We start from the raw sequence: 22,726 nt of genomic DNA, 5'->3' as shown, positions 1-22,726 counted from the left end.
AAACAAGCCCGACACAAATTCTGCTACCTGGGGATCCAAATAGCCCATGCCCTGAAAGGGATCCACAAATGGAACCTCACCAGTCTGACAGAGGAAGTAAAAAAGGACCTGCAAATATGGAACACACTCCCACTCTCCCTCGCGGGGAGTGTCCAGACGATCAAAATGAACGTGCTGCCCAGGTACCTCTTCCTATTCCGATCCATCCTGAACTACATCCCCAAGGCTTTTTCCAAAGCAGTAGACAAATTAATCATGGCGTTCGTATGGGGGGAAGAATGCTAGGATCCCAAAGAAGGTCTTACAAAAAACAAAATCAAGGGGAGGGCTAGCCCTCCCAAACCTACAATTCTGCCACTGGGCGGCGACGGCCGAGCGAATAAGGGGATGGATCAAGGAGCCAGAAGCCGAGTGGGTGTGCGTGGAAGAGGGCTCCTTCAAGGGGACCTCCCTCCGGGCCTTCGCCACGGCGGCACTCCCATCCCTACCCAAAAAACACTCCAGCAGCCCGGTGGTGATAGCCACCCTCCAGTCCTGGAACCAACTACGGCAACAATTTGGCCTGACCAAAATGTCGGACAAAGCTCCCATCTGCTACAACCATAGGTTCACACCAGCACTGACTGACGCCACCTTCAAAAGGTGGAGACAAGACAGAGGGACACTGACAGTCAGGGACCTATACACCGACGGCAGGGTCGCAACACTGGACGAACTGACAGAGAAATTCCAGCTAGCCAGGGGGAACGAGCAAAGGTACCTGCAACTCAAAAACTTCCTACGAAAGGAGAAAAGGACTTACCCACAACCGCCACAACAGACATTACTAGAAGAGTTACTGGACGCAAGCATACTAGAGAAAGGAAACTGTAGCGACATGTATGACCGACTGGTAGAAGGGGCCGACACCGTAATGGACGAAACAAGAATGAAATGGGAGGAGGACCTGGGGACCAAAATAGGGTGGGGACTCTGGAGCGAAGCACTACATAGGGTCAACTCCACCTCCACGTGCGCAAGGCTCAGCCTGACGCAACTAAAAGTGGTACATAGAGCCCACTTAACAAGAACCATTATGAGTAGGTTCTTCCCAGAGGTGGAGGATAGATGTGAAAGGTGCCAAGGAGGCCCGGCCAACCATGCCCACTTGTTCTGGTCTTGCCCCAGACATGTGGAGTACTGGACTGCCTTCTTCGAGGCAATGTCCAAAGTGGTGGGGGTGAGGGTGGAGCCATGCACGAAAGTGGCAGTCTTCGGGGTTTCAGACCAGCCAGATCTATTCCTGGAGAGGAAGGCAGATGCCCTTGCCTTTGCCTCCCTGATCGCCCGCCATAGAATCCGGTTCGGCTGGCGGTCAGCAGCACCACCCAAAGCTGCAGACTGGCTGTCCGACATCTCGGAATCTCTCCAAATGGAGAAAATCAAGTTTACCATCCGAGGGTCAGACAGAACGTGGGAGCCATTCACCCAATTGTTCAGGGACCTGTTTATGGCCAACAAAAAAAGCAAAAGAATAGCCAGGTAGCCAAGAAACAGGGGATAGTAGCCAAAGCTTGGGAGGAAGAGATAGACTGGGAGGGAGGGCGGGGGGGGGGGGGGGGGGGGGGGGGGGGCGACGACAGCTCAATCTAAGAGGAAGGAAAGGCGAACCACGGGGGTGGGAGGGGGGGGAGGAGTCGAAAGGGGGTGGAGAAGATGGAAGAGACCGGGAATAATAGAAGAGAGGTAGGCGGGGGGGAGGGCGGGGGGAGGCAGGGAAACGTTAACAAACTTGGCATCCACAGGTACAGAGAAAAAGGAGAATACAGGCGGAAGACTGGAGGGCCGGCTGAAGCGGTAGTGAGCACGAGACGACAACGGCAGCGAAATCCGTCCGGGAGAAGCAGGGAATAACACCAGCACCAGACCCTTTCGAGTATTGCCCTCTGGATCCGTCTCTCCGGCACCCAAATATATATCTACCTCCACCCCCCCCCCCCCCACCCGATAAATAGATGCCTACTTATGTGTGGAAATAATTTTGCCAAATGTACAGAGTTGCTGCGGCTGGGTGGGTGTATTAGTTACCAGTTACATTATTTGATTTTGTACTTCTCTCGTGTTGTTCCTGTTTTTTCTTTCTTTTCTCCTCTCCCTTCGTGAGTTGTGTGTGTGTGCCCTTCTCTTCTATATATATATATATATATATATATATATATATATCATATCCTGTGTACATAATGGCAATATACTTCGTTCAAAAATCCAATAAAAACCATTTATAAAAAAAAGAAAAAAATGTTTCCATGTTTACTGAATAAAAGCGGTGCTGTGAACAATCTTTATTTCCCATTTAAGCTTTGAAGGTCAAGAGTTGAAATTATTATTGTTTTGGGACTGTAGAATGTGACAGTTGCATCTCAGAATGCGAACTATATTGATAAAAATTGTTTCGATTTTGCGTTAATTTGAAGAATATTTTTAGTAATTGAACATAAAAGTTTAATCATACAAAAAGTAGAAGTTAAAATTTGTAAAACTACCCAAATATAGCAAACTTTGCAAGATTCTGAGTATTAAATTTACCAGAAATTCTGACAACTGCAGAGGACTGATTTTTGAAGTTAATTGGTTGCCAGGGAGAATGGAGAAAATTGGTAAATACTGGCTGTATCACTATATTTTATTTAATCGACTGTAGAGTAGTTTGAAGAATGGCTAACACTCTTGTCAATAGATTAATTATGTGATTATACCAGCACAGGCACAGTTCTCCCGTGGCATTGTTCACAATGGGTTGATGGTTCATAGAGTCATAGAGTTTTACAGTGCAGAAAGAGGCCCTTCGGCCCATCGTGTCAGCGCCAGCCATCAAGTACCTACCTCTTTAGTCTCTATCTGATTCTTAATTATATCATGCCCAAATTTAAATAGCAGACAACCATCCATTATTAAAGTAGTTCACCATTAATTCACTTAATAAATTCTTATTACCAGGAAATTATTTTCAGAATTTGTTCATGAAATCCAATCTTTATTTGCTTGTCTTGGTTAACTGTCCATTCCACTGGGGGCGGCTCGTTGACGCAGTGGGTAGCACTGCCGCCTCACGGTGCCCAGGACCCGGTTTCCACATTCCCCCCATGTCTGTGTGGGTTTCACCCACTCAACCCAAAGATGTGCAGCGTAGGTTGATTCGCCACACTAAATTGCCCCTTAATTGGAAAAAAAGAATTGGGTACTCTGAATTTATTTTTTAAAACTGTCCTTTCCACTGTTTTCTTTTAATCCTGTGTAATTAACATAGTTTTTTGGACATGCGGATATAGTGTCAAAGTTTCTGTCTGTTAATTTCTTGCTTGCATTTGTTCCAGTAAAATTAATGATAGTTAATTCAGCAAAACAAAATAGTTTTGCAACAAAAATGTTTGCCACTCGAGATTAATAATAACAATAATCTTTATTGTCACAAGTAGGCTTACATTACACTGCAATGAAGTTACTGTGAAAAGCCCCTAGTCACCACACTCCAGCGCCTGTTCGAGTACACAGAGGGAGAATTCAGAATGTCCAAATTACCTAACAGCACGTCTTTCGGGACTTGTGGGAGGAAACCGGAGCACCCAGAGGAAACCCATGCAGACACGGGGAGAACGTGCAGACACTACACAGACAATGACCCAAGCCTGGAGTCGAACCTGGGACACTTGAGCTGTGAAGCAACAATGCTAACCACTGTGCTACCCAGGCTTAATTACCTGTGACCCCAGATGATTGCAACATTTATAAATACTCAAAATTGAAATGATGAAAAATGTGTTACAATTCATTCAATAAATCGGGGCAGTGGATGCATTCTCTTCTTGCAATTAGGAGGGTTGGACCACTTACCGTGGTCAAGTAAAATGGATTTTGATGTTTCTTCTGCCAGCCATATTTGTAATGTTTCCATAGCTACATCCTGGCAGAAAATGTTTAAGTGACCACATCGTACTTGCTTAACTTCGTCTTGTTTTTTTTTCCATTTCAAGGTGCTGTTGATTTATCTTTTTGTTGAATTACTACAGCGATGTCGTTTGGTTCAGATTGAAGCTGCAAAGGTAAGCCAATAGACTGAGGCTCAATTCAGTGCATAGATCTCGAAGAAACACAGGAAATAATATGCATGTCAGTATAATGCATTATTCCATTATGGAAAGTTTGCACATTTACAGTTTTGATTAGGTTACCTTTTTATCATTATTTCTTAAAGCCTATTTATAAGATTAAAGACCAACTTTGGTTATTGCTGTTGAGATTCAACTTAATACATTTCAACTGAATCAAGTTTTGTACAGTTGGTAATTAGATTTTTTTTAGCTTCATTGTGGAGGCCCATTATTTCCTGAAGCTGCAAAGTTGCAGTGTGCTTGTGCATTACTTAACACCTTCAACAAATGTGAGTTTCATCGTACAATTGCCACGAATAATTTGGGCTAACTTTGCCTCTACTAAGTTGATGTGACCATTTTTTTGTAACTTATTGTTGCCTTGAGGAAATGAATATGCAAATGTGATTGGATACTGACCACAGGATTCCTGGAGAACAGTACTTGATTGCAAGTTAATGTACATGGTTGACTGAATCAGACAGATGCAAAAGAGAGAGAGCAAGAGACAGACTATTGCCATGGCAACAGTAGCTATGCTGTTCTCCACAGCAGGAGGTGAAATCTTTACTGTAAAATTCACAATGCTGTCTTTGATGTAGAATGACCGAGAATTAGCATTGGTGACATGATGATTTTATCAGCAATATTTTAAGTACTGTATTCAAGGCAAGTTAAGATGTGTAAAGCATTTTTATAATTCCCCTTTTCATTCCTAAATAACAATAATGGATTCCAAAATTATATAAGATCTACCAATGTGCAGTATTTTCTTTTCATCCGATTTTCCTTTGTAGATAGGGAATGACCATTTCAAAAAGAAGGTCAACGACTAAACCTTTGGAACACATTTCAATATCACTTGAATTGCCGAAGAACCATTTTTTTTCCAGAAGGCTTTGTCACTGCTGCATGCAGTGCTTCCAGTACAGCATCAGGACGTTCTCAGATCCTTGCTTTTGATCATTTACCAGAATATTGAAGAGTCTCCTGTGCCCTGTCCTCCACCACTTTGTTGTGCCAGCAGCTGCAAGCCTCTGCTGCCTTATTTACCGATGGTTCCACATCCTCCAGTTATTAGACCCAGCAACATGCCCATGTTGTCAAGAACGAAGAACTAAAGCTCCTGCACAGGAGGTGAAAGTCCAAAATCTAACCTTCCACAAGTTGTTCAAGCAGAGATCTCAACTAAAACAGGCAAAATGAGGCCTTGATGCCCACCAGAAGCCTAAAATGCCGAACCGGAGACTTTCTCACCGGAAAGGATCTGGAGTTGATGTCATGTTTGTGGAAGGAATAGAAAATGCAAACAGGATTATTATGGCACAGCCCAGATGTGAGACTCCGGCAGAGAGAAGGTTTCCTCCAAGATTTGAATCCTTTATCTGGAAATCGTCTTTCCTGTATTACAATACTGGCCTCTTTTGAGACTATTCTAAATGGGGAATACCCCCTGAATTAACCTCTTTCAATCTCGGGTCGAGAAAACCAGAAACCGAAGACAGCTAACTGGGTCTGCAGAAGTGAACAGTGTCTCCCTGAAGGAAAAGAGCCAGTCTACATTATTACTGTTCTCTGGATAGCCTTTTATTCTGAAATAAATTACAATCAAATTGTAATTATCCCAGATGAACACTCCTCCATTACGTACTCCCAATGAAGGGAGTATGGAGTTCAGTTCTCAGAGTTTTTGATACATAAAACTATGTGAGACAATATAAATTTGAAAATACATAAAAGTTTATGAAAAGAATCAAACCTGCAATTCATTGTTTAGGTAGAAAACATAAGTTGCAACATGAGGTAGAATATAATAGAAATTCCAAGTTTAAGCTTTCAATTGATACAGAGATAATATTTTGAGGATATCCCTCCAATATTAATGTAAGATTACCGTAAACCCGGAGTTTGAGAACAACTCAAACTATCTTAATTGTCTTCCAATATTTATGGGATATTTTGAGGCAATACTTAACTACGACCCTGCAGATTCAGTGGAAAAGAAAATCTGTTTCTTTGACTCTTGCGATGCAGTAAGGAAATGATGGGTATCCTTTAGTGCACACCTTTCTTAAAGCCTGTTGTAGTATTCATCTTGGTTGATAATAAATGTCTTTCCTCACCAGTAATAGTCGCAAAAGACATTAATGGAAGATGAGTACAAAAGCTTGGGAAACCCGAGAACGTGAATCAAAATGGCAGATTGTTTTCAGCAAAAGGAAAGGCCGCTACACGGAATACAGCACATAGGTCCCAACCGGGAGTGCCGATCATACCAGTCCAATCCAGGCCGGCTTTTAAGGGTTGATTCTGTGAGCCTCAGCTGATTGGCCTCCATCCATTAGCGGGGAAGCTCCAATTCCATGAACCCCACGGGAGATTAATTGGGTCATCCCCGTGCGGCTCATGGCGGTTAATACATTCCGCTCCTCCTCCCCCCCCCCCCCTCCCACCCAAAGTCTGAAGGTCCCTCAGTCATTAGATGCAGAGAAGGTCTCCTTCACCCGCGGTTGTGCATTCAACAGCTGTGGGTCTGGGTTAGGAGTGTGTAACATGTCAGGGAGCATCACTTTCACGTCGACCGGCTGAGGAATCCTATCAGAGGTCCATCTCTGACCATACTTCCCTGCGACAGTATTGAGGATTCCGTATCCATATCTGATGCTGAGTGTACCATCTCATGCAGACCTGGGCCCTGATTAATGGATGGTAGGCAAGGGGGATGAGGGACTGATTCGTCTTGCAGGATTACCTTTGGTGTATACCTCTGAGATGGTCCACATGCTTGCATACAGTCTGTTCTCTGGCTTTGACCGGATAGGAGATTGGTCCTGTCTTTTCCATTATGGTCCCCGTTATCCATTGGTCACTGTCCCCAAAATTCCGGACATATACTGTATCCCATGGTTTGAACCCTCTCTCCTGCTTCCGGCGGTCATAATGCTTCTAGTTAAGGTCTTGTTTCTTTTCCACCTTCCTGCCAAGGTTGGGAAATGTTGAGTTTAATCGGGTCCGTAGCCGTCGACCCAACAGGAGTGGTAACATGAGGAGTGGCCTGGTAATTAAATAGGAAACGTGCCAGTTTTGTTCCAACTGACCCCGTGGTTTTTTTTTCATGCCCCGCTTAAAGGTTTGCACTGCACATTCAGCCAGACAGTTCGAAGAAGGGTGATATGAGGCGGTTTGAATGTACTTCACCCATTCGTTTGCATAACCCACTGAGATTCCTCAGTTGTGAAAGGGGGTGTTATCGGTGACCACCTCCAGAATAACGTGGATGCGGAATGATTGGAGTAGCTTCTCTATGGTGACTCGCAAAGTGGCGGTAGGCATCCGGTACGCATCCATCCATTTTGAGTGGGCATCGATGAGCAGCAGAAACATTGACCCCAGAAAGGGCCCAGCGAAGTCGGCGTGCAAATGCACCCAAGGGTCACTCCCACGAGTGGAGCAAGGCTGATGGCAGACGGTTTTGATGTTCTTGGCACGTCACACATTGCTGCACCATCCTCTCAATAGCGGCATTGAGCCCTGGCCAGCACACATAGCTCCTGGTGAGCATTTTCATTTTGGCAACCCCCGGGTGTTCATTGTGCAAGTCCTGCAAAATGGTTTTCGGCCTAGCCTCGGGATGACCACACAAGCTCCCCATAGGAGGATGCCGTCCTCTACACAAAGCTCCTGTTGCAAATGCTTACAGTTCTTCTGGAAGTTCCCCCTGTAGGACGACGTGGCGCAGTTTTGCCAGTGTCGGGTCCTCTTGAGTCCATGCATGGATTTGCGAGGCCGCAAAGGTCCATGAGGTTTAGTGCCAACACAAATTTGTCCACTACTGGCAGGGACTGGGTGGGGGGGCTCAGGGCATCTGTGAGCAATCTGTGTGCCTGGGTGATACTCTGAAGCATATTCATAAGCTGCCAACAGCAATGACCATCACTGATCCTAGTCGAAGCTGTTGGTGGTGTCATTTTATCTTCTTTGAAAAGGTTGAGTAAGGGCTTGTGGTCCATGATTAGAAATAACGTTAAAGACGTATTGGTGAAACATTTTAACTATGCAGATCATGGTCAGTCTTTCCTTCTCAATTAGAGCATAACGGTGCCCTTAGTCAGCTGAGATTTTTGATGCGTAGCCTATCGACCACTCTGTGACGATGGGACAACATTGCCCCGGCCCTTATGGGGCAGCGTTGCATGTGAGGATCAGTGGTTTTGACGTGTTATAGCATGGCAGTAGCCTGGGGGATAATAGCTGACGCTTTATTCTGGCAAATGTACTTCCTGTGGCACCTTCCATGACAATTTTTGGTGCTTTGTTCGGAGCACATGTAGTGCTGCCAGTAAGGTTGCCATATTTGGAATGAATTTTCCGTAATTAACGAGCTCTAGGGTTGACCTTAGCTCTGTCGTATTCTCAGGCATTGGGGTTGCTTGATGACTCGGAAAGAGAAGTAGACGGACTAATCCAACTTCAATACAGGGATTGTCAACTCTGCAAATTGGACCGGGCGTATAATCCCCAAATTCCCTAGCTGGGTCAGCTCGTCATCCACCTTTGACAGCAGGACATATGGGACTGGGCGAGCCCTGAAATATTTGGGTTGGGCATCCGGGTCAATGTAAATTTTAGCCGTGGCCCCCTTTTTTCTTCCCTTGGCTTTCCTGGAAGAATTTGGGTATTTTCCCAGGACCTCATACAATCCACCTGTACCCTTTCTAAAGATCTGTTGCCAATCTAGGCAGAGTCTCTGTAACCAGTCACTGCCTAGAAGACTGGGTCTGGGTCCCCGCACCACTACCATAGTGGCAGTCAAACTGATTGTTATCCATGGGTAACCGGGATCGTCGTAGTTCCAATAATTGTCAATTGTTCTCCGCTATATCTCGCGAGCCATGCCTTAGTGTCCTTGAAACCCAGGTGCTGGATCCCAAAATAAAGTTTCTGGAATGACTGTTGCCCAATGACTGAATCAGCAACTCCTGTATCTATTTCCATATGCAAGGGATGGCCATTCACTTGAAAGGTTATCTTAATTGGGGCGACTTCAGGTGTCGTAATGCAATTTAGTTGTATGAAATCATCCTCATCAGGCTGGGCAATATGTAGAGTGCTGGCTCGGGGTGTTTGTGTTACCTAACCAGGGCGATGCATTCACTGTCGATTCTGGTGCCTCCAGCCACCACGGTTCCTGTGAAGGCAAGCACTATTGGGAGTCCTCTTCCTCAGGGGAGATGTCTCATCGGGCTGTGGTGTTTCTTGACCAATGGGTCCGATGTTGCCCAGATGGCAACTAGGTCCCATAGGCCCTGCTCTTGAGAGCATTACTTGTTGGAATGGGGGAGGGGGGGGCAGCGCTATGTACATCATAGTCCATGAAGCCCTGAAGTTCCTGGACCCCCTTTTCCATGTGAGAGCCATAGTTCTCAAGCCCTTTTTAGATCCGAGGCCGGTTCTGCCAACAGTTTTCATTGGTTCGCCATGTTATTACTGGCACAAACTAGACAGTCTCGCAACGTCCTCGAAAGATATGGGCCGTAGTCACAATGCTCAGCCAGCTTGTGAAAGCGCATCAGGAATTCTGTGGCTGATTTCTCCTGGGGTTTGTCTAGCCGTGTTGAACCGGTACCTCTGTACAACCACTGCTGGTTTAGAGTCGTAAAGATTCACAACAAGCTCTATGAGTTTAGTAAAGGTCTTCGAATCTGAGGTTGCTGTTTGGATAAGGCTTTTGATCACTCTGAAAGTCGAGGCTTTGCTGGCGAACAGGAGTATGATCTTTTGCCGGTTGTCTCCTTCACCTGGAAGAAATACCGCATCCGTTCAGTAGACTGGGCCTAATCTTACACGTCTGTGTCAAAGACTTCCAAAAAGCAGCATTTTTAAAATCTCACCAACCTTGGTCTCACTCTGAAGAATTCCAGGGTGGTCCGGACATCCAGAATTGCAGTCGCAGTTTTTCCTCGTCGCCAGTATAAAAGATCAGGCAACCTGAGAAGGTGAATCAACATACCAGTTTATTTTTAGTCAAAAGAAAAGGCAGAAACATGCATACATACCCCAATCAGGATTACCGATCTTGCCGGTCTCAAACTGGGCCGGCTTTTACAGGTTGATTCTATGAGGCCCAGCTGATGGGCCTCCACCCATTTGCTGGGGAGCTCATATTCCACGAGTCCAACAGGGAGATCAATTGTGTCGTCCCGGTGGGTCTCCTCAGGGTCATTAGAATTTGTAATTTTGAATCTTCAGGTACTGCCGTTTGCTCTTTAGGATTTATGCGCTGAAAATGTTTATGTTGCTATTTGTAATTGATTGCAGTGAAATCTTGGGCAGTACAGTATTGGGGGGGGGGGGGCGTTGTGTGGATGGCCAACCTGCTCCACACCAGTCTGCCCCGCAGCCATGATGCGCTATGAGCGGATTAAATTGGGGCAGTGTAGGACTTTTGCCCCACACTGAGGAGGAAATGCTGCCCTAGGAGCAGCCAACCAATGAAATTGACCAGCATCTCTGTCAGTCCTGGTAGTGCCAAGAGAGCATTAGTGGGCACTGCTGGGACTGCGAGCAGGCCCAACAAGAAAGCTCTTGGCATCCCAACACTCAACCCAAACTGTCTTGAGGAATCCATGAGTTTGGGCAGTTTAGGGAAGGGGTGTGGGGTGGTGTGTTTAATGGAACAGGTGGGTAGGAAGAAAAGAGGGATACTATCTTAGTGAGGGCTGCCCCCTCAAGTAGGCACCCTCCGAAGATAGGATCCATCCTTCCTTTCCATGGTTTGAAAATGATTTTTTTTAAAAGCAGCTTGCCCACTCCAGCCCAACTGCCCACACTAACTGTTTTATGGAGTGAATAGGGTATTAATGGGGTCAATTGGCTTGGTAACAAACTCAATTGACTGCTAATTATTTATTTAAATATGGTAGGTGGTCTGCCAATTTTGGTGCTTCCTCCCCCTATATAATGGAGGTGAGCTTGAGGGTGGGTGGGAGATTGGTGGGATGGGTGCCTGCTGCCCTTTTTAATGCTGCCTTGGCAGGGGCATTTTAAATGCTGCCCCTTGTTTCTGATTTATGATGTAATCTACCTTTTTTAAACAAAATGTCCACTATATTAGGCAATTACTGGCTTCTTGTGTTGCATGACAACTTCTAGCCAGCTTTACTTTATGAATATTGTCATTGTTTTCTAGCATTTAAGGCTGGAAAGAATCATAATGCAGGATGTTGGTGATCAAGAACCCATTCCACTTTCCATCGAAGAGGAGGAAGAAACTGAGGATGCAGGTAGAGAATATTATTCACAGGTCATGTTGTTTTATAGGAATGTTTTGGTTTGGTGAGGCAGAGCCAGTACTATTTGCTTTCTCCAGATGTTGCTGTACATCTGTCTATTTTGAAACGTTTTCAGCCTTTAAGCCACTGAGAGCTACTTTCAAGAAATGCATCAAGAAACCTCTGATTCTAATGGTTTTCAATTGTAATCACAACCGTGACAATGCTTTTTCACTCTTGGAGACTTTAAAACAGTGATATAAACCGATTTGCAATATTCCTGTGCACAGTCCTGACCATATTTAAAAATTCCTCTGACAGTGGCCATGTCCCACTTCAACTTTCCACCTTCCCCTCTCACTCACGCCAACCTATGCCCTACGTACTCTGACTCTCGGCTCTTGTCCATCTCTTCCCCCAGCATTCCTCATTTTGTGGCTGAACTTTCAACCATCTTGATCTTGCCTTCTCTGAAATGTCTTCACCTTGTTATGTCCTACACTACCTTGGAAAAAACTTACCCAAAACCCACCTTTTTGACTATGCCTTTGGTGAACTTTCTCTCCTCTTAAATCCCCACCTCATCAGGCCACCTCTCATTAAGTACTTTTGGATGTTTTATTATGTTGAAAGGGGTATAAAAAGGAATGTTTCCAGTTTCCAAGTCGCAAATTGCACTGGCAAATGTTCTTTAATTGAAATTCTCCCAGAATGGTGGTTAAAAATGTTTCCGTACTTTTTGTGGAGCTATGAAGAAAGATTCCCACTGGTACTTATAACCATTAATCTTCAACCAAATATATTTTCACCATTCGGTATAAATTGTTAATTCCATTGACGTCAACCATATCTCAGTTCATATTGCTGCACGATATATCAATTTGGAATATGATGTGTTTGTTTGGAATTGTTCCAGAAATGGCTCTTGCCTACAATAAAAGTTTATGATGAGACATAAAAAGTTATGGGCAGAGGTTTACGGCCTCACTGTGGCGAGGACAGGGGTGGGGCCGGGACCGGAAAATGCGGTGAGCCATTGACTTCGGTGAGATTGGAAAATCCCATCGGCAGGAGCGACTGTAAAATTCCATCCATTGATATTAAAGGGTTAACTCGATGACTAGTATGATTTATGATCAAAATTGTTCCCTGCAGCCACCGGCTCTGACTATAGTAAAGCTTTCTCACATAGATGGAAACAACAGATATGATGCTTAAGGCAGTTCAACACGATGGCCTAGATTTCTGTGGAATCGTGCCCATTCTGGAGATCTTTAAAAATGGTGAGTGGGAACCTATTCCAGGATTCTCACCCTCCAATTTCCAAAACTGGCAATTTTCACTGGCATAGAGTTGGGGCTTCGTAAAGAGTCTGAAGCCTGTATTCATGACCTGACCAGTTCCATTGCTAGGGTAGGCATCTCAGAATCACCCCACCAGCCACCCCCTGCAATTTTTGTGGAATTTGGCCAACTTCTCGAGGACTCATGATTTATGGGGAGTCATGAACCATAGTCTGTGGTGGCACAGTGGTTAGCACTGCTACCTCACGACGCTGAGGACCCAGGTTCGATCCCGGCCCCGGATCATTGTCCGTGTGGAGTTTGCACATTCTCCCTGTGTCTGTGTGGGTTTCACCCCCATAACCCAAAGATGTGCAGGCTAGATGGATTGGCCACACTAAATTGCCCCTTAATTGGAAAAAAATTCATATTCACCCATGCCCTCAATGCCCCTTCCATAGGCTTTCCATTGCCCCCATGTCCCTTTCAGGCCCTCCTGCATACTCCATGGCCACACGTACAGTATACACTATTTATAGAACCCATGAGCCACATAGTAACAATGGCAAGTCTTGAAATACATAAGAAGAAACACACATTCAGCAATCTGCTTTAAAAAATGTGGACCTTTTAAAAGAGTCAGATGGACTCTGCTATCCACAAAGAACAAAGAAAAGTACAGCACAGGAACAGGCCCTTCGGCCCTCCAAGCCCGTGCCGACCATGCTGCCCGACTAAACTACAATCTTCTACACTTCCTGGGTCCGTATCCCTCTATTCCCATCCTATTCATGTATTTGTCAAGATGCCCCTTAAATGTCACTATCATCCCTACTTCCACCATCTCCTCCGGTAGCGAGTTCCAGGCACCCAGTAACAACCCATACTCCACTTTACACCTCTTAATCATGTCAAAATAAACATGCAGACTCTGAAAATGAAACAGATTAAATAATTACTTCTTATAACCTCAGAAAGAAGTCAACAATCATAGCTAACACTCCATTTCAGCCTGTGTTAACAGATCCCGACTGAGCTGATTCCGCTCGTAGGTTTTGGATTTCAACCAAGAATTCATAATGAGAATATCTGGAGAAACAGATGCCATGTTTCTCTTAGTATAGTTGGTAATGGTCTCATTATGCAAACTTGGCTGAGCTCCAAGAGTCACTAATGGCGAGATATGAGGGAACATGGAGGGGACACGGAGAGGTGTGAGTGAGGGTGTGAGGAGTAAGGACTAGAAGGCTGAACAATCTAATGTGATAGGATGAAGTCTGAGAGAACTGAGTAGGGCTTTCCAACTAGTCCGCCCGTGCACTTGTTGCATCCACAGCCACCTTTGAGCTATATCTGGGTCGGTAGGCCTGACTCGATCCACTGCCTCTCTGGAGCGAAAATAGTGTATTGTGGGGTAATTTAAATGGAGACAGATCTCCTGACTCGAGCTTCTCACCTTGTTCACAAAAATCCAGCCCGCTATTTGGAATTTCCCTCTATTGTGGGTGATATTCCTGCTGCAAAGCCACCCCTTGAGTGTATATTTACTTACACAGGAGGAAACTGTAATAGAATAATGGCAAGCCAAATGGGCAGATGTTAGTCCTGTTTTTATACTGAACTGCCAAAAAGAAAAGGAATTTAACCGATAATGACTGACTCTCCCTCAACTATGGTCCTCAGTGGGGATATTGTTCCCTGTATTCCTTAATCCACAAGTCGTCAGCTCTGAGATGCCACTGAAGCTAATGCCATACAGGAGAGAAAGGATTATAATTGTCTCATCCTTCTTGATTTGTCTGCATTGTTCAGCACACCATCATCCTCTAACACCTGTGCTCCAATGTCCAGCTGAGTGAGACTACCCTCGTCTGGTTCCACTCTTACCTATCAAGTTATAGCTAGACAATCTTCTGCAATGGATTGTTTCGCCCCTGTGCCTCTGAAGTCATCCGGAGTTCTATCCTTTCCCCTGTCTTCTTTCCTATCCACATGCTGTTCTTTGGTGACCATATGCTAAGGCAGAACATCAGGTTACATCCGTGTGTTGATAACACCCAGTTCTAACTCAACTCTATGATCTGTCAGATTGCTTGTCTGCATCAATCAAAATTTTCTCCAGTTAAACAGTCGGAAGACCAAAGCCTTTGGCGGAATTTTATGGCCCCATCATGGCTGGGGCCAGGCCATAAAATGCAGCAAGCTGTTTAAAAGGTCCATTGACTTTGCAGGACTGTAAAAACCCCACCACCGTAAAATTCCACCCCTTGTCTGCAGCCCCTGCCACAAACTCTGTTCCCCAGCCAACAATTTCATTCCCCCAGCCATTTCCTCGGACTGAATCAGACTGGTAGCAACCTCAACCTCAGTAGCATATCCCACCACTGCAGATGGTTGAATTTGAATTTAATAAGAATCTGGAATTATAGGTCGAATGATGACCAGGAAACCATTGTCGATTGTTGTAAAAATCCATCTGATTGACAAATGTCCTTTTGGGGAAGGAAATCTGACAGCATTACCTGGTCTGGTCTGCACGTGACTCCAGACCCACAGCAATGTGGTTGCTCTTAACAGCTCTCTGAAATGGCCCAGCAAACCATTCAGTTCAAGGGCAGTTAGGGATGGGCAATAAATGCCGGCCCAGCCAGCGACACTCACATCCCATAAAATAAATAATAAAAAATAATTGAGCCAGAGCTGACATGTCTACACCATATCCTATCTACCATACACCCCCATGTTCACTAACCTATATTGGCTCAAGTCTCTTCAATGCCTTGATTTTAGAAATCTTATCCTTGTGTTCAGATTCCTCTAGCGACTCTCTATTCTCCATCCCTCAAAGCTCATAGAGCTCTAGAACATTCACAAGATTTTAGCATGCTTCCAACTTTGGCTTCTTGTATTTATTCTGCTTTCTTTTTCACAACCTTAGAGGCCATGCTGGCAGCTGTCTAGCCCAGTGCTGCTCAACCTTTTTTACGTCAAAGCACACTTTTGAACCATAAAAGATTTTGAGGCGCACCTTCTATTTTCTCCAACTGAACTGCCCTCTCAAAAGCCTTTTATCCTTCAAACCAAGTAAAAAGATGTCAAGCCACCATTTAATACAATTTTCATTAGTTTAAGAAGTTTCCAAACAGAGCCTTGGTTTTCTTAACTTGCATGTCAAATACAATATTAGAGCCTGTATCTCCTTTTCTTCACTTTATAGGTTCCTGTTTCTTACTTCTCTTCTCTTACTGGGAACATTGTTTTATTTTCCTTCTCCCTCTCCCCGTCTCCCTCACTCACCCAGGATTTTGTGCCCTTTTTGTGTTTGTGCGTTTTGTGCAGGCGCACAGAACCGTTGTCTTCAAACTTGTGGTCGGCCTCTCCAATTCCCAAAGAACCTGGGATCTCCTATGCATGAGTCAGCCAGGAAAGGGCTGCACCTGCGCGGTTCGGGATGTTTTAAGTTGGCAGTCCCAACCGTGCATGCGGCAGCCGGGAATGGGCCATGCACCCGCAGTTTTGAATTTTTACATCGGTAAGGCCCATGCACATGACATATGTTAAAAATTCAAAACTGCCTGTGTGCGGCCAATTCCTGGCCGGCACATGAACGGTTCGGATTACCAATATAAAACAATACGAACCATAACACGTGGGAGGCCCAAGGTTTATCGGGACTCGGAGAAACCAACTACGGAGCTGAAAACAAAAAATCTTGGGCGGGATTTACTGCCCCACTGCATGTTTTCGGTGGCGGAGGTGGCCCGCTAGTAGAATCTTCTGGTCCCGCCGGACAGGAATATCCCACTGTCCTGAACAGCCGGTAAATTCCGCCCTAGATTTAGTTCACTTGCTTTCATTTTGAACCTTATTTTGCGGCACACTTGTGGGGCCTTCATGACACACCGGTTGGGACCTTTTGGTCTAAACCATATGTTCTTGAATTGCTTTCCTAAACGCCTCTGCTTCAGTTTCCTCTTTCAGATTCTCCATAAAAACTACACCTTTGGCCGAGCTATTGGTTACCTGTACAAATGTCGCCTCCTTTGACCCATTTTCAATTTTTGCCTGATCATGTTCTTTTTCAGCACCTTGGAACGTTATACTATGTTAAAGATGTTATATAAATTTGAATAGTTTTTAAATTATTAGTGAGTAACTGGTAAATTATAGTAAGTAGAGCTAGGAATATTTTTCTTCAGTGCATTTAATTGGAAACTCTAATTACAGAAGTGAAAGAGGAAAGGCATTAACGCTTCTAAAATCTCATGACTGTCTAGGGATTGAGTCTGTGCGAAGAATTAATTTGCGATGAATATATACAGTTTGATTTACTGGTTATTAGATTCTTAGTGCATACCTACATGCGGTCCCATGTAAAAATGATTTGTCACACCTTCTTTGGCATATGCCCTGCCAATAATTTTGCATGCTTGGAAAAGTACAGGAACGTTTCCTATTTATTGCAAAACAAAAGGTCCCTTGTCAAGGAGATCACCCCTAATTCCTCTAATCTTCAGAGAATATAGACCCAATTTACTCAGCCTCTCACCATAGGATCTTGACCAGGAGACCTAGTTCCTGTTCCCATTAAACTACTAACTACCCAGCCCCCTCTTCCTGGTCCCATATTCGCTGACACAGTAAATGGATGTCTCTTCAAGTATTGTTCCTCTCTGCTTTGAATTTGCCAGTATTGGACTCCCGGTGGTGGCCATGGAGTAAGTGATGCCTCCCGCTCAAGGCTGATTATTTTGGGTCTTTTCCTGCCCAAAGGGCGCAGTATTGTGTGCTTTTGATAGTGTTTTGGGGGGAGGGGGTATTCCGAGGCAGGTCTTGGCGGGGGAGCAGTCATGGAGAGTATGCCTTTTGTTACCTTTTGGGGGTCGACAGTTTGGATGTCCGAGGGGAACTGGAGGGAGGAGGGGTACTTGGAGGCCTTGGGTAGCGGACCACCATGCTAGGTGGGGCGGGCTTGTTAACGGGAGTGAAGTGGGGGATTTCCAGAAGGAAGGCGTGGGGGGATGAATGGAGTTTGTTCTTTGTTTGAGGATGGGAGGGAGAGGGGGGTGCAGGGGAGGGGGGAAAGGGTTGCTGATAAGGGTGTGGTTGGTGTGGCGCAGTTGGGAAGGGATCGATGGCGGTGGACATCCGGGGGCAGGCATGGAGGAGCGCGGGACATGGGTCAGGGGCTGGCCCAAAAAGAGGTATAGCTGATCGGCATGGGAAGTGAGGGAGGAGTCCCCTGAACAGGCTGGTCACGTGGAACGTGAATGGGCTGGTTAAACGGTCGCGTGTGTTCACGCATCTGAGAAGTTTGAAGGCAAACGTGGCTTTTTTTGCAGGAGATGCATCTGAAGTTGGGGGATCAGACGAGGCTGAGAAAGGATTGGGTGGGGCGGGTGTTTCATTCGGGGTTTGTTATGAAGACTAAGGGGGGTGGCGGTGTTGGTTAATAAGCGGGTTGCGTTTGAGGGAGGGAGCATTGTGGCCGAATCGGCAGGTGGGTAATATATGATCGTTAGTGGGATGTTGGAGGGGATGCCGGCGGTTCTGGTAAACGTTTATGCCCCAAATTGGGACAACATGGATGTTATGAGGTGGCTGTTGCAGAGTCCGGACCTGGACCTGTATCAGTTGATCATGGAGGGGTGGTTTTAAAACGGCCATAGTTTCGAGCTTGGACCGGTTGAGTCCCAAGTTGTTGAAGGTTTTGGCAGTGGCGAGGGAGCTGAGGGGGTTCATGGAGCGCATGGCTGTGGTGGACCATTGGAGGTTTCAGGTGGCCGAGGGCGAAGAAGCTTTCATACTTCTCCCGTGTGCACTGGGTGTGCTCCCGGATTGACTTTTTTGTGTTGGACAAGACTTCGCTATTGGAGTTTTTGGTGATCGTGGTTTCTGACCACGCGCCACATTGGGTTGTTTTGCAGGTAGCTCAGGGGGAGGCTCAATGGCCGCAGTAGAGGTTGGATGTGGGGTTGCTGGCAGATGAGGTGTGTGAGCGCGCGCAGCTGCTATTCGAGGCTACGTGGAAGCGAGGGAGAGGGGCGAACTATCCCCTACATTGCCGCAGGCTTCCATCTCCCTGATTTTAAAGAAGGAGAAGGACCCGGAGCAGTGTGGGTTGTACCACCCAATATCATTACTGAATGTGGATGCCAAGTTATTGGCGAAAATGTTGGCACGCGAATTGAGGACTGTGTGCTGGGGTGATAGTTGATGATCAGACAGGGTTTGTGAGAGGGAAACCGTTTTCGGCGAATGTGAGGAGGCTACTCGATATAATCATGATGCTGTCGGAGCGGCATGAGGTGGAGGTAGTGGTGGCGTGGGACGCGGAGAAGGCTTTTGATCGGGTGGAACCGCTGTTAATGGCACTTAGGGCGTCGAGGTATTGGAGAGGGATTGAGCAGGGGGGATGCTGAGCATACAGTTTCATTGTATACCGACGACCTGTTATAATATATTTCAGACTCGGTGGGCAGCATTGGAGGCATCCTGGGGGAATTTGGCTGGTTTTTGGAATACAAATTGAATATGGGAAAGAACAAGGTGTTCCCGATTAATGCCAGAGGGTAGCCAAGGCGACTAGGGGAGTTACCGTTTAGGGTGATGGGGGCGAATTTCAGATATTTGGGTATCCAGGTGGCGCGGGGGTTGGGCACAGTTGCATGAACTGAACTTGAATCGGCTGGTGGAGCAGATGAAGCGGAATTTAAGCGATGGGATGTGCTGCCTCTGTCGCTGGAAGGACGGGTGCAGACGATGCTGGCAAGGTGTTTGTTTGTATTTCAGAATGTCCCAATCTTTGTTCTCAAGTAATTTTTTAGGAAGGGGCCAGTGTGGGGGTGGATAGAGGCGGCGTCCTGTAGGGTTACGTGTTTGAGGGCTTTGTTGTTGGCACCCTTGCCATTGTCACCAGCCAGGTACTACATGAGTCACAGTGGTAGTGTCAGCCTTCAGGGTGTGGGGGCAGTGGAGGCAGCATTTGGGGCTGGAGGGTGCCTCGGTTTCGGCACCAATCTATAATAACCATAGGTTTGCGCCGTCGGGGCTAAATGCGAGGTTTAGGCGGTGGCAGCAGGCGGGGTTGAGCACTTCGGTGATTTGTTCATTGGGGGACAATGTGCTGGGCTGGATGACCTGGAGGAAGTGTATGAGTTGCCCAGGGGAATTGTTTTAGGTACCTGCAGGTTCGGGACTTCGTAAGGAGAGAGAAGTAGTCCTTTCCTGGGCGGCCGCCCCTGGGGTTGCAAGATAAAGTACTGCCGTCGAGGGACGAGATAGGGGAGGGAGAGGTGTCGGATATCTATAAGGAATTGATGGAGTGGGAGGGAGCCCTGGTGGGGGATGGTAAGTGCATATGGAGGTGGGGCTGACACGTTGGCAGAGGCCTTGTGGATGGTGAACGCATCCTTGTCATGTGCGAGGTTAAGCCTCATCCAGTTTAAAGTGATGCATAGGTCCCACACGATAGTGGTAGGAAGAATAGATTCTTTGTGGGGGTAGAGGATAGGGTGGGAGGTGCGCGGGGGGCGGGGGGGTCCGCAGACCATGTTCACATGTTCTGGGCGTGTCCAGGACTGAGGAGGTTCTGACAGGGGTTCTTGGAAATGATGTGCGACGTGCTGGGTGTTGAGGTGGTTCCGAGTCCAGAGGTGGCGATATTCGGGGCGTCGGAAGACCTGGGAGTCTGGGGGTGAGGGAGGCCAATGTTTCGGCCTTTGCCTCCCTGTTATCCTAGAACGGATTTTGCTGGGGTGGCGAGACTTGGAGTCGCCGAAAGTGGGAGTGTGGGTGAGTGACCTGGCAGAATTCCTGAGGCTGGAGAAGGTCAAGTTCACTTTGAGGGAGTTGGCAGAGGGATTCACCCGGAGGTGGAAGCCATTTATTGATTTCTTTAAGAGGGATTTGGGGGTCAGCAAGGTGGGGGTGGCGGCGGGAGGTGTGTAAGGGGGTTAAAATGTGGACGGTAAGATGTGGTATGGGGTTGGCATCGGGGGGGGGGGCAGGTGGGGTGTGGTTGTTCATTGAGTTGTTTTGTTCCCCTGATTTTTTTGTGTATTTGTGAAAATGCCTTGATTAAAATATTTTCTAAAAAAAGAATTTGCCATTATTACCCTTCTAAAAAAAACTCAACTCTTGCCTTCAGTGTCTTGTCGTAACCCAGATCCATGTCTATCTTTCTCAGAATCCATCATGCAATCAGGTTTTCCCTCTCTGCCACAGTACCAAACAGCTGTTTTCAAAGTCACAAAAGACATTTTTTGTAACTATGACAAAAGTAAACTTGCCCCCTCTTGCTTCTTGATCTGTCTGCCGACTTTGACAGAGTTGACCACACCCTTCTCCTACTGCACCTCTGCACGGTCATCCAGCTGGATGGAGCTGCACTCTCCTGGTTCCATTTTATTCTCTTAAATCATAGTTTTTGAAAAATTACATGAAGCAGTCAAAGATTTGCTGTTTGAAGAAAAGGAGAATTTTTCATCTCTGTAGCAAGTGAACTGGTGCTCTTTCTGGCAAATTATCAAACTGATGCCCCGTGATACCATCATCTCTCTTCTGAATTCTATGGCGTAATGAAAAACTTTTTGGAGTGCTTCATGAAGGAGAACGTACTTGCTGATGCAACTAAAGTTGAATCAAGTCAGTGTCATAAGTAACCTCAAAGAAATTTCAAAGATGTGGAATCGGTTGTCCAAAACCTATTGCATGTGAATAGGTAGGGAAAGATGAGCTCTACTTATAGTTCAAACAGGAATGCCAAGAATTCCTCAGAAACATAAATAAAAACTTGTTGGAGAAATCACCCATCGACTGTCGTCTGGCTCAAGCTGGTTGAACCCAGCACTGGTACCTCAACCAGTGAACTGCAAAGCAACACAAACAACATGTTTGCAGATGCTAGTGGATGTAGGCCATATTGTCGTTTATTGTTACGGCGTAATTCTTAAAGAATTCCAGAGACTAGTTGACAACTGCAGAAATTAAGCCGCCCCATTGAGTTTACATTTTTCAGCTTGGACACCCTGTACATTGCATTGGAAGGAGAACAACAATGCAAGCATTTATGGGCTGTAAGAAAGTCGCTTCTTTCCTGGTCACATGGCTAGGCAGCAACGGGGGCATTGTAGTGATCATTGCATGGGTATGTACATAAGGGGTTAATGGGAAATTGAAAGATCACTAGGGGGCAGCACTGGCGGCTATAAAAGCAGATGCAAGCAGCTCTCTGCCTCTCTTGGTGATTAGACTGTGGCGAGAGCAGGAGCATAGATCTAGCTGAGGGCTACTAGTGTGGTCAGACATAGCTGCTGTATATAAACGTTGTAACCTTTCTACTGGTATTGATCTTAAAGTAAAAACTCACGCAGTTGTTAAATTCTGTTACTCAATAAACCATTCAATACCTCTGGATGACTTTGAGCCTTCTTTATCAAGCTGCAGAAAGTCTCTGCAGCAACTGGATTGAGTAACGCATGTTAGATACAGTAGTGCTACCAAATACACTACAGTAAGGTAACAAAAGATGGTACCAGGCTGGCTTTAAATGAACAATACTAGCTAGATTAGGTTAGAGGAAAGAAAGAAAAAGAACAGAAATTAAAGTACCGACCGCTAGATTGTGGAAGACTTCGCAGCATTTGGATCTTAGACAACCAACCGACGCGATGGGACACATGCAAGCTACACGGCAGCTGAAAACTACCTGTAACTTAAATAGTAACTGGACAATGTTTGAACAACAGTTCCAAATATACATGGCAGCTACTGACTTAAACACAGCCTCCGATAAGAGAAAGATTACGCTGCTACTAGTAAGGGCAGGCCAGCAAGCTATAGACATTTATAACTCTTTAACTTACGTTGAAAATGAAGACAAAACTAAATTTCAAGTCATACTTGCAAAATTTGAAGAACACTGTAAAACATAGTCTAATGAAATCCTGCAAAGATTTAACCTACGCAGCAGGTTCCAAAAAAACGACGAGACAATCTCTAATTTTGTCACAGATCACAGATTAATAGCACAAGGCTGTAACTA

General features: G+C 45.8%; 1 protein-coding gene across 1 annotated transcript in view; it reads left to right on the top strand.

The window, feature by feature from the left end:
• Window positions 1-22,726, top strand: part of LOC140389035 (uncharacterized) — a 338,021-nt gene that overhangs the window by 83,850 nt on the left and 231,445 nt on the right. The window contains exons 4-5 of the mRNA XM_072473199.1: window positions 4,011-4,079; window positions 11,317-11,410. Coding sequence (XP_072329300.1) covers window positions 4,011-4,079; window positions 11,317-11,410 — 163 coding nt within the window. The remainder of the gene's footprint in view (window positions 1-4,010; window positions 4,080-11,316; window positions 11,411-22,726) is intronic.

Source organism: Scyliorhinus torazame, chromosome 14, assembly GCF_047496885.1.
Source record: "Scyliorhinus torazame isolate Kashiwa2021f chromosome 14, sScyTor2.1, whole genome shotgun sequence".
NCBI classification, from domain to species: domain Eukaryota; kingdom Metazoa; phylum Chordata; class Chondrichthyes; order Carcharhiniformes; family Scyliorhinidae; genus Scyliorhinus; species Scyliorhinus torazame.
The sequence above is the reverse complement of the archived record's forward strand: the minus strand, read 5'-3'. Positions and strand labels throughout refer to the sequence as shown.